General features: G+C 43.0%; 1 protein-coding gene across 1 annotated transcript in view; it reads right to left on the bottom strand.

The window, feature by feature from the left end:
* The window catches only part of EDNRA (endothelin receptor type A), a gene marked incomplete at its 3' end in the record, with an annotated part of 27,314 nt that extends 11,152 nt beyond the window's left edge, over window positions 1-16,162 (bottom strand). Inside the window, exons 1-4 of the mRNA XM_082237724.1 lie at window positions 15,993-16,162; window positions 11,968-12,414; window positions 3,007-3,131; window positions 40-238 (exon numbers count right to left, since the gene is read on the bottom strand). Of these exons, the coding sequence (XP_082093850.1) occupies window positions 40-238; window positions 3,007-3,131; window positions 11,968-12,354 (711 nt within the window). The 5' untranslated portion in view covers window positions 12,355-12,414; window positions 15,993-16,162. The remainder of the gene's footprint in view (window positions 1-39; window positions 239-3,006; window positions 3,132-11,967; window positions 12,415-15,992) is intronic.

Genomic DNA, 16,162 nt, shown 5'->3' with positions numbered 1-16,162 from the left:
ATGGAAAGATAACAACTGTGGCTGTATTTTGATACATACGGACAAAAATGTGGTATTAGTTAGGAGCATACAGGAAACGTAGAAGTTGCCGTTGTATTCAAATTCAACAGTGGTAAAACCAATTGCTTCTGGGATAGCCAGGACAAATGAAAGAATCCAAATTGTAATGATTTCAATAGCGGTGATCAAGGGGACTCCAATTCCTTGAACACGACTCCAGGAGGCAACTGCCCGGTACCTAAAATAAAACACAGAGGCATTAATTGCAAGCTTCAATTCTTTATTAAAAGGTGGAGTTTTAAAGGAAACCTTAACATAATAGGCGCATCTCATGATTCATTACAATATGAGATACTTAATTACCCATAAAATGGCAATAAATGAGTGGATTCATGTTTTGTAACCTTGGTATTATCATCATGCAAGTTTGTGGAAGAAAGGGTCTCCATCTAATCATTAGATTTGTATGGTTTTCGCTTAACAGCATTATTTGGCGTCTCATAATAAAAATCAGTTTTGAATCAGTGCATCTTGATTTAAAATGGAATCCAATCATATTGAAAAAAACTGCTACTTGATCTCAAGACCATTATGCAATCAATGTTTGGTTACAATATCTTAAGGTGTCCAAATGCATAGTGAATAGACAACTTTCTATAATACAGTGGTACCCCGCAAGACGAACGCCTCGCAAGACGAAAAACTCGCAAAACGAAAGGTTTTTTCGTTTTCGAGTTGCCTCGCAAGACGAATTTCCCTATGGGCTTGCTTCGCAAAACGAAGCTTGCCCCGGGGACAGCGGGTCTTCTCTTTTGAAGCAAGAGGCGGCGGGGAGAAGCGATCTTCTCCCCGCAGCCCCAGGTCCGGGGACAGCGGGAAGCGCTTCCCGCTGCCTCCCGGACCTCTTTTGAAGCAAGGCGCTGCGGGGAGAAGCGATCTCCCCACTGCCCCTTGCTTCAAAAGAGGTCCGGGGGCAGCGGAAGCTCTTCGCGCTGCCCCGGGACCTCTTTTGAAGCAAGGCGCTGCGGGGAGAAGCGATCTCCCCACAGCGCCTTGCTTCAAAAGAGGTCCGGGGGCAGCGGGAAGCTCTTCGCGCTGCCCCCGGACCTCTTTTGAAGCAAGGCGCTGTGGGGAGAAGCGATCTCCCCGCAGCGCCTTGCTTCGAAAGAGGTCCGGGGGCAGCGGGAAGCTCTTCGCGCTGCCCCCGGACCTCTTTTGAAGCAAGGCGCTGCGGGGAGAAGCAATCTCCCCACCGCCCCTTGCTTCAAAAGAGGTCCGGGGACAGCGGGAAGCGCAGCGCTTCTTTCCTGCTGCCCCCGGACCTCTTTTGAAGCAAGGGGCTGTGGGGAGATCGCTTCTCCCGGTGCTCGGAAGCCGGGCAGGGGGCAGGGGACACCTGCCGCCGCCGCCGGGCTTCGGAGCGGTGCTCGGAAGCCGGGCGGGGGGCAGGGGACACCTTCTGAAGGCTGGCGGGGGGCAAAAGTCTTTGTCCCCCCTGCCTGCCTTCCCAGGGGCTTTTAAATCGCCCCGGACAGCGGAGAAGTCCTCCGCTGTCCCGGGGCGATTTTAAAATGCCGCCCACCAGCATTTTTAGATCTCCGGGACAGCGGAGAAGTCCTCCGCTGTCCCGGGTTTTTTTAAAATGCTGGGGGTGGGAAGAAAAGCCCTTGTCCCCCCCCCCCCAGCCTTCAGAAGAGGTCCAGGGACAGACTGTCCCCGGACCTGGTCTGAAGGCGGTTTCCCTAGGAACGCATTAATTGATTTTCAATGCATTCCTATGGGAAACCGTGCATCGCAAGACGAAAAAACCGCAAGACGAAGAGACTTGCGGAACGAATTAATTTCGTCTTGCGAGGCACCACTGTATACATACAATTGTGGACATAATCCCACACCACAGCAAGATAAACAAGAGGAATTAATTCACATGATGTGGGTTAATTTGTTTGTTTGTTTATGGTACAGTTTTCCCAAGGGAGCAATTACTAACATTTTAAAAACAAAACAAAGCAATTTAACAATAAAATTAAGCAATTTGATAAAACGATAGGACAAGAAACCAGCAGCTGCATCAGAATAATAATAATAAAAATAAAAATCAATGCTGTTTGGAAATAACTCAACGGATGTTTTTCAGTCCTAAGGAATTTTTTTTAAAAAGCTTGTGTCTGGGATACAAAAGGCAGAAGTGTAAGTAGATCAGATGAGAGTGTTCTGTAGAGAGTTGTTCCGCAGCTGAGGTGCCACATCTACCCCCAATGTCTAATTTCAGAAGGTATGGAACCCCCCCCCCCAAAGAAGCAAAAAGGAGAGACCAGGCAAGCCGGCAGCAATGAAAAGAAGAAAAGGAGGAGCAGAACCATTGGGGCAACCTCACGGGGCAGGGGTCTTGACAGGTGCCCAACAATGCTGATGCAGGCCTTGGCTAATGGCTTTGCTCCACTCCTTTGCCAAACATCATTATTATTTATTAAATGTACACTCTGCTCTTAATCCAAAGATCATATGGCAAGAGGCTGGAGTTAATCAGCCCATTGGGGTCCAATCAAGGGAGAGACCCATACATAGGATTGGTACGGGCATTTGAGCCTCTGGTGCATGCTGCCTTCAGGCAAAACATCTTTGATGCTTGGTTTAAGAAGTCTAGATATCATGTCATCTTAAAAATGCTTCACTTAATTAAGAGGACCTGATCATTTCCACACTATTACTTTGTCTAGAAGCTATTAAGAAAATTATCACATGCGATTACAACACAGGATGAAAGCTTTAACCTTAAAATAAAACCAAGCAGCCACAGTGCAATCCTGTCTACTCAGAAGTAAGTCCTAATGAATTCAATGGCGCTTTCTCCCAGGTACATGGGATAGCAATCCAGCCTTAATATCATAAACAGTCATTAGTTCTGTAGCTTTCAAAATCCAGAGTCATTACACTACTTTTTGACTCTCTTCATTCTTGTTCTAGGAGAAATTGTTCATAGAATGAAACTGTAGAACTATTTACCTGTCCACGCTTAGAGCACAGAGGTTAAGGACTGTGATCCCCACTGATGCTTTCTGAAGAAAAGGAAAACAGCTGCAAAGAAACTGCCCAAAAGGAGACATCCCAAAGGGCCACTGACCATGAAGCTAAAGGATGGATAAGAAAAATAATGGGAAATGTTAAATGGCAGTGTAGAAAAAAATGAACATATACCTGAATCTCACCTTGCCTGTCCTCGCAACCAATTAACATTCTCCATATCAAAGTGTACGTTTTTCCAAAGTCATCAGGTGATCCCAGATTGTGCCAATAAAAAGGGGGATTCACCTACATTTATTGATTTGAAACGTGTATATACTTTTCTATTTAACATTAAGAATTCATCATATAAAAAGTGACATTAAAAACAGCTTAATCACTTTAAGAGAAAAGAGAGTGTGAAATCATGTAAAACTGGGGCACACACAAGTGTGTGCAGCAGAGAATGGCTGAATAATCTAGCTGCTCTGTCTCTCACTCTATTACGTCTTAGCTACTGAAACCCTGTACCACCAATCAGGTGTCCAGGAGTTGGTAGACAGGGAATGATAGAGGGAGTGCAGCCAGCTAAGGAACACAACCTCACTGATTACTTTCAGTGAGCAAGGAAACAGTTTTAAATCTGGCATCCACAATGACAGCTGCAAAGACACTCAAAAGTTGCCAGGTTTGATGCTGCCTGCTTCACCACAGACAAACTGAAGGAAATGACACCCCCCCCACACACACACACATAAACAGTCATTGAGGGCTCTGCTATTAAAAAAAAGGCAGGGGGCTTAAAAAAATTAGAAGCTCACATCAGCACCTTCAATAATGAAGTGGGGGAATGTTATTGTATCCTTAGAGATAAGTGTAAACAGTGATCAAAGCTTACAAAGTAACGGAGCTTCAGTTTTATTATTTGGAAAGACAGGCAAAGAAGGAATATTTGCATAAGAGGTCTGGAAGGATATGATCAGTTTCTTAAAGGTGGGAAGAATTGCTCCCAGATGTCAACAAATATGCTTATCCAGGCTAAAAGGAACCAATATCATTAGAAAATGGAGATGGCATATTACACAGAGCAGTGACAAAGAAGGCAGCACACGTCCTCTTTCTCCTGAACTTCCAGTACTTTGGGATGAAGCTCAAACAGTGCACCTTGGCCTCAATATAACGCTCCAATGTGGGGCAACATACATTTGTGGCTAAAATGTTAAAAATCACACACACACACATACTGCATTGATTTGCAGAGTGACATACCATGCTGGGAGACAATCTTAAATTTGACTGTAATCCCACCATAGATAGATCTGCCACGAAGGGGCCCCTGCTGGAACAATATGGGCACCACGACTGGCACAAAGAAATAATTTGAAAGATGCTTGTAGGTTGCAGTTCTAATGAAAAATGGGCCTTCTCAGTCCTGGAATTTAATTTTTATAAAATACAGATAGGGTTACCAATCCCACTATTAAAGAAACATCTGATTTGGTTCTTTTTGACAACAGAGATCACATACATTTCTGTAGTCTGCTTTTCCATTCATTCAATGATAACATCTGATTTAGTCCTCAAACAGATGTCAGATCCTATGCCTTGAAACTGTTGGCTTTCTAGATCCACCCAGATGTCACATTTGAACGGTTGGATGTATCAAAGACATTTTACAGATGATACATTCCGCAGCCTGTGTGGTTACAGTCATCCTAAACCCCGGTATAGAAGACACTGCCCATGTGTACAAGGCAGTACAGTATATTTATGCCAGGCTCCCAGCTAATTATATGAGTGCACCTTCTGGCTCAACCTGCTTTGTTCACTCACTGAGTGGAACCTTGGGAAGGGAAGCCTTAACTGAGCTCACTGGATAGCTCAGTTGGTTAGAGCGTGGTGCTGATAATGCCAAGGTTGCAGGTTCGATCCCCATGTGGGACAGCTGAATATTCCAACGTTGCAGGGGTCTGGACTAGGTGATCCTTAGGGTCCCTTCCAACTCTACAATTCTGTGATTCTGTGAATGTGCAGGATTCACAACAGGGCAAGGAGCTCTGTGCTTACAGCTGCACATGTATACACTCTTCTTCTTCCCAAATATTCCTTGTGCAGATGGCAGATACAGGGCCAGTTCAGCTGTACACTCCATGTGTATGCCAAATGGATGCAGAGTTCTCTTGTGAACAGCTCCTTGGGGCCTGGTCTTTCAAAAGCTTCATAAGGGAGGAAGGTTTACCGACCAGTACTGTCCAGCCTTACTGTGATTTCAAAGCTATTATCTTTCAAGGCAAATCTGCAGTGCAATGTCTGACAAGAGTGGAATTCTGTCCACATATTTGTATGCTAAATTCAGAAACTTTTGAAAGATTTCAATACTCTGCTGCTGGAATCCAAGAAAACTAACCAGACAGCCACAACTTCCTGAATATCCCCTCCCTCTAATCTTGCGTTTTCCACGCTCAACCCTGTGAAGCCGTAATAAACAAGACAGAACATTCCATTTGGATGATTTCTAAATGTCACCAAGTGGGCTTCAGTTTACTTGGTGGTATTTATAATTTTTTTTGGCACCGTTCTTGCACTGCTGTATAGAAGATGCTTTTGTGGAAGATGCTTTTAACATCTATGCAAGTATGCTGATTAAAAATGAACCGTAAGATCCAGACGAGGGAAATCAATTTCCAACCATGCTTTGGAAGGTGCATGCTACTTTTGAACATGGTAGGTTAAAGCTTCTGGCTTTGGAAAACACAAGAAGTCCCAACAGTGGAGGAATGGCAGATGAAGATGATGGACTTTTCGGAGCTAGCTAACCTGACTGGAAGAGTCCGCGACCAGGAGGAGGAGGAGTACCAGGACGATTGGATGAAATTCAAAGACTATTTAGTTAAAAATGCTAAGATATATTAATTGGAAAAACTTACAAATACCAGATAGGCTTAGGATTAAAATATGTGATGTTAGAGAATACAGTGGTACCTCGCAAGACAAATGCCTTGCAAGACGAAAAACGCGCAAGACGAAAGAGTTTTCCGTTTTTTGAGTCGTTCCGCAAGACGAATTTCCCTATGGGCTTGCTTTGCAAGACGAAACGTCTTGCGAGTTCTTGCGAGTTTGTTTCCTTTTTTCTTAAAGCCGCTAAGCCGTTAATAGCCGCTAAGCCACTAATAGCCGTGCTTCGCAAGACGAAAAAACCGCAAGACGAAGAGACTCGCAGAACGGATTAATTTCGTCTTGCGAGGCACCACTGTAATATGTTTAAAGTTAAAATGAAAAGGAAAAAAGATGTTAAGTGATTAAGTTAATTTTATGAGAAAATTTGTTTTGGAAAACTGTTACAATGATATACAATGAAACTCAGCCGGGGGGGGGGTTGAGGAAGTCTTATAACAATGTTACTAAGATTGGACTAAGTATAGTTAAGATGTATGCTTGTTTGTCTGTCTAAAATTCTGCAAAATCAATTTAAAAAATTGAAAAAAAGGGGGGGGGGAGCTTCTGGCTTTGGAACACAGCCACCTTCCAAACTCTGCTGGTATTAAGATGGTATGGATTTAAGGAACATAGGAGTTCTCTTGCTGGACTGAACCACTTAGTCCTGGATTCAGTTCCCAATAATGGCAATCTCGATTCCCTTGGAATATATTACAAAAAATGTAACGATTATGCCCTGACCCACTCAGGAGGCTTTTATATGAGGTAGCTACTGGCAATGATCCAACATGGGTGATTCGCGTGGAAGGCATAACAACAGTGTACATTTCGAATGCACAAACCAAATTGGTGGTACATAGTGTGGACCAGGGAGCACATTTCTAGCCATGTGGCAATGGAAACAGGTACATTCAACCAAGGAATTCAACTGGATTTGCATTGTTTCCATGTAACTGTTTTTGGGCTGGGATCCATATGTCTCCTCTACCCCATTGACTAATGATTCTGTTCATGCAACATTACACTTGCGCACGCGCACGCACACACACATGTATTTAGAATGATAGCAAATCCATCCTTGTTCCCGATATGCTTATCAGCTGGTGTAAAAGGTGGACTGTATCTCTTTCTTGGAATCAGTTAAAATATTCCCGAGTGGAATTTCTGGCTGAGCAATAATTTGAGAGCTGGAGGAAGTGATCAGAGGAATGTTTCAACAGGAAATGCAAACATCCTAAAAGTGTATATTGCAGACTCTGCAGTGCTACTAGCTATGGCTGTCTTGGCACAGCTGTCCCCACCTGCATTTTGTAGTAGAGGCTAAGCAATTAACATTCTTGCATTTATCCAATTTCCCATCCCACCCCAGTTGAACAGCGCTGTGTAACTGTGAAGGGGCCATATAACCCTTGCATGGAAGCAGAGATACTGATTAATGAATTATACATTCATAGTAGCTCACATACTGGCTGGATTAAAGGAACATGCAAATGTTACATTGAAAGAACAAGCTGATTGATAGCAGCAACCCTGTATACTAATAGTGATGCATGACGGCTGATGCTTGACCAATAGTGGTCTTCCTATATGCTAATAGCAGATTAATCAAGTGCTGCTCTTTATGTAGCCAAAACAACATCATCCACATACAACTTCCAAAGAGGGGGTTTCAGTAGGCTTGGAGGACCTCCAAGGTTTGCAAAAGTACAAGCAAGCTTTAGGAGGAAAATACTGTATGGAGGGGGGAATGAAAACACCTCCAAAAACCCCATTGAGGCACAAGGATAGTCAGTGGTTGTAGAATGCTGAGTGTGAAAAAATGGGAAACCATAGAAGTGGGACACAGAATGAAGTATCCTGGAAAAGGGCATGGCTGGCTGAACAAAATTTTGTTTCAAGTTCCACTTGCAGAGCTCTATTCTGTGCCTTATTTCTTTAGAAGAAAAATAGGGCCCACAATTTGTTTTCTTAGAATCCTGTTTATTTTTTTAAAAAAATGTATATATGTACACACATATTCAACTCAACAACTAGAGAAAACTAAGTCTTGGCCATACATGTGCACTATGTGTACGTACATGCAGACAATCTCTATCTCTCGCAACTTCAGAGAAAGTGACAGGGAGTGATCTGTGAGCCATCGGCATGGCTTGTGGTTGAGACCGTGTGGGAGGAAGTCTGGCCCAAACCATTTACAGCTAAATTTTATTCAAAACAAAACCAAAACTTTGTACTAATGCCAGAGCATCCGTCTGTTAGGACTCACTTCATCTTCAAAGAACGCTAAGCAAAAAAAGGTTTTATAACCAGATCCATTGGACTGAAGAGAGAAACAATTCTGGAATAATGACAGAAAGATTTTAATCCAGTTTTTAGGAAAGGCAAGTCTGTTTTTCCAACATAAAATCTCAACTAAAATGTGAAAGTTCATAGTTTTTTTGTTTTTTAAAAAATGCTTCCACCACCCAAAGAGTCCTGCATTTAAGAGGCAAGAGGACAGTGATAGAGCGTATGCTTCTCCTGCTGAAGCTCCTAGATTTAATTCTTCACAACTCCACTTAAAAACAAAAAAGTCTGCAGGGCTAGAAATATTTTTTTTATCTGAATCTTTCAAGAGGTGTTGCTGATGAGAGTAGTCCATACTGGGCTAAATTGGGAAGATATATAAGGCAGCATCACGCATGGGCTGGTTGTTCCATGCTAACGTGTCAATCTTTTGATTGCTGGACAACTTGCAAAGGAGCTCATAAAATGCATACACCAGCCTCTAAAATTTGAATACTTTAAGGAGAAAAGGCTCCAAAGCACACTTAGAATCATAGAATCATAGAATCATAGAATCAGAGTTGGAAGAGACCACAAGGGCCATCGAGTCCAACCCCCTGCCAAGCAGGAAAGTCTCACTGAACACAGTGGGACTTACTTCCAAATAAACATGCATATGATACTGTGGTAAATTAGGGAAATAGGGGAAGTTGCCTGTACCAAGTCAGACCGTTGGTTCATCAAGCTCAATCTGGCACTGAGCAGCAGGGCTGCTCCTTGAATTCAGGCAGGGGCTTTCAAAGCCCTACTTGGAAAGCCAAGAACTGAACCTGGGCCTCTTCTGCGTCCATCTTTCTTCACAGGGGAGTTGCTCCATCCCTTTGATAATTTTGGTTGCCCTTTTCTGAACTTTTTTTTCCAACTCTACAATAGCATTGTATAATTGCATTATTATATTGGCAGTTTTATTTTCAGTTCCCTCATTCCTGCATGCCACATGGGACGTTTAGAGCAAGGGTATGAAAGGTTCCTTTTTCTATGGGCAGGAACATGGGTAGGAGAGAAGTGAACCCCACTCCACCCCTCTCCCCTGCTTTACTTTATTGCACTGCTGCTTTCAGCAGCTTTCTCTCAGCCCATCTCTGATAACTGGACATAAGCCAGGCAGGGAGGAAATTGCTTAAAGCAATGGAGTGCAGTGAGATAAGGCAAGGAAAGAGTGTGTGTGTGTGTGTGTGTGTGTGTGTGTTTTGTTCTCTTAAAGATTGCCACCCTCCCACTCATATATGAATGGATCAGACACATGCATAAAACACATGTGGCTCCCCCATCACATCTATTTTCGTCCCACAGGCTGGTTCACACAAGCATGCTGACCACACTGTCGAGAGACAATTGGCATGTTTGAACGTGGCATCTCACATAACCCAAGCGCACACTGCTTTTCAGTGGAGTCAATTCACACATTCAATTATCTACTTGTCAGCATGTGTGTATGAGCAGGGCCCTGAGGCTACTACCTCTGATGTTCTGCATATGGGGCAAAAGAAACTTAAACAATGGTATACAGTGCCATAACTGTAACATGCCTTTAAAGGAGTTCAAGATGTCACACTCATAACGAAGTTTAAAAAGCCCGGAGATTGATTATTGCCAGGCATCTGCACACCATGTATAGAAACTGTAGTTTCATCACAACTAAAAGCTCACCAAGAACAGACGCCATATTACACACAGATATAACCATCATTTTGAGATACTAGGAAGGGTGGTAGGAAAACCATTAGGCTCATGAACTTCAGTGAAGACTAAAAGGAGCGGGGAAAGTGGTTTATTCGGGTTTATTATTCTGTCACATAATCCAAAGTGACTAAGACTGATCCCAACACTCCCTACAGTTTTAAACTTGAGTCATGGCCAACACCACATCATAAATCAGAACTCCAACACATTCATTCTGACAGTCTGGAAGTGTTACTTTGTCTTGTAGAGAATATTCTCATCATGCATAGCTATAGTTTACTTGGCCAAGTCTCTGAAAAAGATACCATGAAATGAATCTCCCAGTGGTGGTGGTGGTGGTATTATTATTATTATTATTATTATTATTATTATATTATTATTATTATTATTTCTAAACCACTCATCATTTATTGTTGTTGTTTTGACCATCATGGTCTTTTCAACCTCAGTGGCACACTATATAGTCTCCCTTATCCGCGGAAATACAATTGATCCCCATCTCAAAAATTTGGCCCAGTATAGCGAGAGGCTAAATCTTCTTCTTATCCCAGTTTTTACATTGCTTTTATACTCTTTACACAAGTGGGAGTATGCTGGTTTTCCCCCTGTGTTCTCACTATGTTCTCATTTCGTGTGGGATCTCATAATAGCCCAGCATAGAAAACAGAGCAGGTTTGCTCTCCACATAGATGTGATGTTTCTTAAATAGGCACCATGCAGGAATTTTATTTATTTGTTGGTGGCATTTCTTCCCCGGTTTTCACCATAAAAGATCAAGGAGGCAGCTTACAATAATTAACTATACTAAATACAATTCCGATCAAAAAGATAAAAAGGCCAAAAAAAAAAAAAAGCAGATAAAATGAGGAAGTAAAGAGCCATTAAACACTCAGGAGAACAGGACAGAATTCACAAAGTGCCTAAATGCCAGCAGAGATGACAAGGGAAGTGTGAGGGCAAATAGCATAAGATCCCACATTCTGGCTAAAACATCTCTAGATATTTTAACATCTCTAGTTAAAAGGGTCAAGGAACATCTGATGTGGAAGACCTCCACCTCAAATTCTGTAGAGCAGAAGCAGCTAGCCTTCAGTTTGGCAGCCATTTTGTTCTGGCCCAGGACTTTTTTTCAGCCGGAACTCGCTAGAACTCAGTCCAGCACATCTCAGGTGAGTTCCAGCACTTCTCAGGTGGGCGCCATTGCCATTCTAAGAGAAAGAGGGAGGTGTTTATGGTGAGCTCCGGCACCTCTTTTTCTAGAAAAACAGCACTGTTCTGGCCCAAGACCAGCTTTGACAGTGACAGCAAAGAGGAAAACAAAATTAAAGCTGGGCAATAACCCTCTTCAGCTACTCTGGGAAGATCAGCTGAATAGAGGGGTTGTGTGCCTTGTGTGAGAGAAAGAGAGTAGCATGGCTTCCCTTAGCTAGTCCATCACTGATTTTAAGCACTGGTTTGTGATGTCCACAACTGCATCTGGATCTGGTAATATAGAGCTGAAAGTCATCCACATAAAGACAGCACTCAACTTCAACACTACAGATGCCATCTCACAAAGGCTTTTAAATAGCACAAGGGAGAAATACAACAGCCAGTGAATACTGTGACACAAATGGCATGACAATAGCAGCCCCTCAGCAACACCTTCTATAATCTGATTGCCAAGTTGGGGCAGGGGGAATGGGCTGACCATTAAACAATGCCTCCATCCCCTAATGTGTACAGATGATCAACCACAGAGATCCAGGAGAAACATGCTTCCACTGTCTAGTTTTGGGTAATTTTTATTATCTATGAATGCCTGGAGCTTAGCTGTCGATGCTCACCTGTCCTCCCCAAGCCATTACAGTTAATGGATTACAACAACAAGAAGAACATATTTATATGCTGAAAGGAGTGAGGGGCATCATCTGTCTGGCCCACCCCTTCCTTCGCACCAGTGTTTCAGCTGCCCTCCACAAGTCAGCTTCTGCATACTGTAAAATGAGTGCACAAACTGTAAACATTGTGGTGTTTTACCTTATATATGTTGATAGGGATATCAATGATTATATAGATGAGGTCTCCCAGGGCCAGGCTAGCTATCAGCGCATTGGGGCCATTCCTCATACACTTGTTCTGGTAGATAATCCGCAGCAGGGTTGCATTCCCAACAAGCCCAATGATGAACACTGCACAGGATATTGCTGTATTGATGTATTTGAAAGTGTCCATAATTTTGGGGCGTTGTGAACAATAGATATAGGTGCGGTTGGGTTTATGGGTAGGGAAGGACAGCTTAGATTCTGTTTCAGAGGAAGTTGTGACAGGGTTAGTCAGGTTTGACTGGTAGATGTCAGAACCATCAGTGATGACAAATCCAGTTATGAGAAGCACCAAGACCATCTCAAAATGAAACACTTCCATCTTCAAATCTTCTGTATTGGGAAATTTGTATTTCAACAGCAGCTGATGCTCTTATTTCACCTACAATAAAAAGAAGGCAATATTTATGTTGCAATATTGGCAAACTGAAACATTTGTATATTTTCATAGAATTGCAGAGTGAGAAGGAACCACAAGCGCCGTCTAGTCCAACTCTCTGCAATGCAGGAATCTTTTGCCCAAGATGGGGCTCGAAACCCACAACCCTGAGATTAAGAGCCTCATGAACTTTTAATTCTAGACAGAAATCCAAATTAAACTTTTAAATTCATTCATTCATTTGCAAACTTATATCCAGCCATTCTATAAAACTATAATCAAAGCAGCAAAGAAGGAGAAAGGACAACAAATGTACAATAAAATACAATCACGTAAAATAGTATTGAAAGGTATTAAAAAATAAAAAGCAGAAGCAGACAGATCTATCTTAATTGTACCACCTTTGGATCCAGCTCAATACATTCAGAACTGGGGGGTTGTTTATTATTTAAATGGTTGATTTTAAACAAATGTTTGTGAAGGTAAATTCTGTTCCTTTAAAATCAGTCTCTGTTTATTTACACAACTTCCATTTGCTTTTGCTAAACCCACCCCATCTTTCCCTAAGCATATTTCTTTGGAAATAAATTGCTTTGATATCAGTAAGGAAAATCCAAATATGTATGATTAGAGATTTTTAGAGAACTTACAGCTATAAAATTAATAGAGTGCATACTGGATGTTGAAAAATGTTTGGTCGTTGGAACATAAGCAAGACTACTTTCCTTAAAATTTAAAATGACTACTACTACTTTTTTATTATTATTATCAGAAATACCCAAGTCTCTTTTCTACAGGGTCAACAATCACCAAAGCAATAAAGCTACTGCAAGCCATAAAGGCTGCTGCAAAGTCCTGATCAGAAGCACGTAAACCAAGCAATTCCCATCCTATGTGTCATGATGCCTCATCTGGGGGAAGTAGTGACAGGACTCTCTAGCCTCTGGGAATTTAGGCTTCTAGGAATGACTTTGTTTGTTAATAGAACCCCAAGCTCTACCAGCTGTAGAATGGTGCAATTGATATAGTCTTCAAATTGAAGACTTTGGAGCCCAGGATTCCGCCCCCCTGCCCCTGAGAACCAGAACTGAACTGAACTCACAGTCCTCCAACACAAAAAACACATCAACACCCACTTTCTTCATTTTCTCTGTACAGTACTGCTGTTCTGTTAATGTTATTATAGATGGGCATTGTGGTTTTAATTTTATGACTTTAATGGATTTTCATTATTACTCTGATACTTCCATAGCCCATCCTGAGACTATATGATGAAGGAAGGGAGTATGAGTATGAATAACAACAGCAGCAGTGGCAACATATTCAGCGGGGTGGTGGTGGTAATTTCTTGCTGCCATTGTTAAAAAACTGGGAATCAAAATCTTTGCTAATCTACTTCAAATGTCACCGCCACTGCCACCAGTGTGTAAGATCTACCAGTAGAACTAGAACTGCCTCTGTAACTAACGCAGAATATAATATGGAGGGGAGAAGCTCAGTGTCCAATCTAACCAGGTCACCCACGTTTACTTGAAATTGAGTCCCACTGAATTTAGCAGGGCTTACTAACATGTAAACATACATAGGTTCACTTTCCACGTTGCCTTCATTTCAATAGTCTTTTAATTACCTTTTTAAAAAAGTATTAAGGAGCTGGGGGACGTTAAGTGCTAAATTTTGGCTAGACTGTGGCTCAAAACCACACTTTGCACTAATTGTGTTTTTCTTTCACAAACAGCCAGAGTAGGACCCCAATCCAGATCAGGGTCATAGCTGAAATTGCTGGAAATGGCGAGGAGGCAGATTTCATCTCAACATGGAGATAAACTTCCTAATTGTTAACAGCTGTTTGGCAATGGAAAAGGCTGCCTTGGGAGGTGATGATCTCTCATTCACTTGATGGATATAAGTAGAGTCTGGATAGCCGCTTCTCAGAGATCGTGTAGTTGTATTCTGCGCTGCATACTCACACAGAGCAGGTGGCGGGACTGGATACCTCCAAGGCCCCTTTCAATCCTGTGATTTTATGAAAGTTTTAGAATTTCAACTAGCTCAAAGTGAAACTACATCTATTGACTCGTTAAAAAAAAAGACTCCCCCAAATTTACAGTTAGGCAATACTTTTATTGGGACCAACTGGAATGTCCCAAAAGTTGGGCAAGTTTTCAAGTTCTGCAGAACTTTTCACCAGGCAGACTGTACACAAAGCAGGCAGTGAGGAGGAGGACAGGTACCTGCAAGCTGAATGAAACTCACTTCTAAGTAAAAATGGATAGCACTACAGGCCTGGGTACATTATGGCAAAGGGGACTTCAGATTGTTGCTATTTTGAGGGTGAGATTCAATCACATATCAGCAAATTCAGGCTGTGCGATTAAACTGGATTTGGTGCTCTCGCACAACAAACTTGATTCCTTTATCTTCTTTTTTAAAACTTTTGCAATAAGGAAAGTTATAGGAAAATGCACTGAAACGTGTAAGATAACAATAACGCCAACTTCCTAGAAAACATATTAGAATGAAAGCTCAACAAGTAGCTGACATTATATAATCCCCTTGTAAGCTTTCTGCAAATCAGAAACAAACCCTATTAACAGAATTCAGTATTACTATTATTATTAAGTGTGTTAGGATCACAGCCTTACTTTTGACATGACGAACACTGACATCAGTGATACAACCAAGCCTAGGCACATCCAACATGGGTCACTGAGTTCAAAGGAACCGAAGTTTCTGCCACAGTATGTGCCCTGAATGGAATACACACACACACACGAGAATTTACTCGTGCTAAACACACGAGAATTTACTCGTGCTAAACTTGGATTTACTTGGAAGGATTTACGTGGAGATTCTTCCAAGCGATGCCGGTGTCCGCCAATAGCAGACGGGACCCGGGATCGCACACCTGCAGGTGAGAAAGCAGCAGGGAGCGTAGGAGCCAACTCCTAGGGGTTGAGGTCCCTTCGCCCCCCCCAAATATTTGAGGGAACTGGATCCCCTCCAAAAGAAGTTGATGGGCACTGGCATTCAAATAGTTTGATCATGAGATCGACTATGCGGAGCGGGGCTTACCTGCCCTCCCCATATTTTATTCCAGTTGGCACCCTTGGCAGGGAGCGATGTTTAAAAAAGAAAAGCAGGAGGAGGGAGAAGGGTTCAGCAGCAGCAGCAGCCCCCTCCCCTTTTCCGTGTCTGTTTCTCCAGCAAAGCAGCAGCTTCCCACGAGCTGTTGCTTTTCATTTCACCGTCGGGGGGAGAGATTAATCGCGCGTCCCTTGAGTTTGGCCAGGAAGCCGCCGGTTCCCTGCCTTATTTCGGGCAAAGACCCCGCACTTGCTTGCGTAGGGGAGCTTTCCCCTACACACAGAGAAAGAGAGAGGGCGCGCGCACGAGAAAGGAGGGAGCGGAACAGACGAGCACCGCTTGCTTCCTACACCCAAGAACCCGAGGCCAACTCTCAACCCTCCTCTCCGTCCCCAGACGCCGGGTTTTCCAAACTCCCTTCTTCCCTCGCAGAGAGAGACAACAAAAAAGTACAGTATCCCCGACGGTGAGCCACGCGGCGTCGGTCCACCCACCGTTTTGTCCCGCGGAATCTGCGCGCCCGCGACGTCTGGCGGGGCTCCCGCCCGGGAGAAGAAGGACGAGGCGAGGAACACGCCGCCGCCGCGAGTCCAGCGGGGCGCATGGGAAGCTCTTTGTAAGAGCCGCGCAGCGAAAGTTGGAAGGAAGCTGCTCCCTGGCTGCT

The sequence above is a fragment of the Podarcis vaucheri genome, assembly GCF_965113315.1.
Source record: "Podarcis vaucheri genome assembly, chromosome: 9".
In the NCBI taxonomy this organism is placed as follows: Eukaryota; Metazoa; Chordata; class Lepidosauria; order Squamata; family Lacertidae; genus Podarcis; species Podarcis vaucheri.
This window is presented reverse-complemented; position numbering and strand designations above follow the sequence as displayed.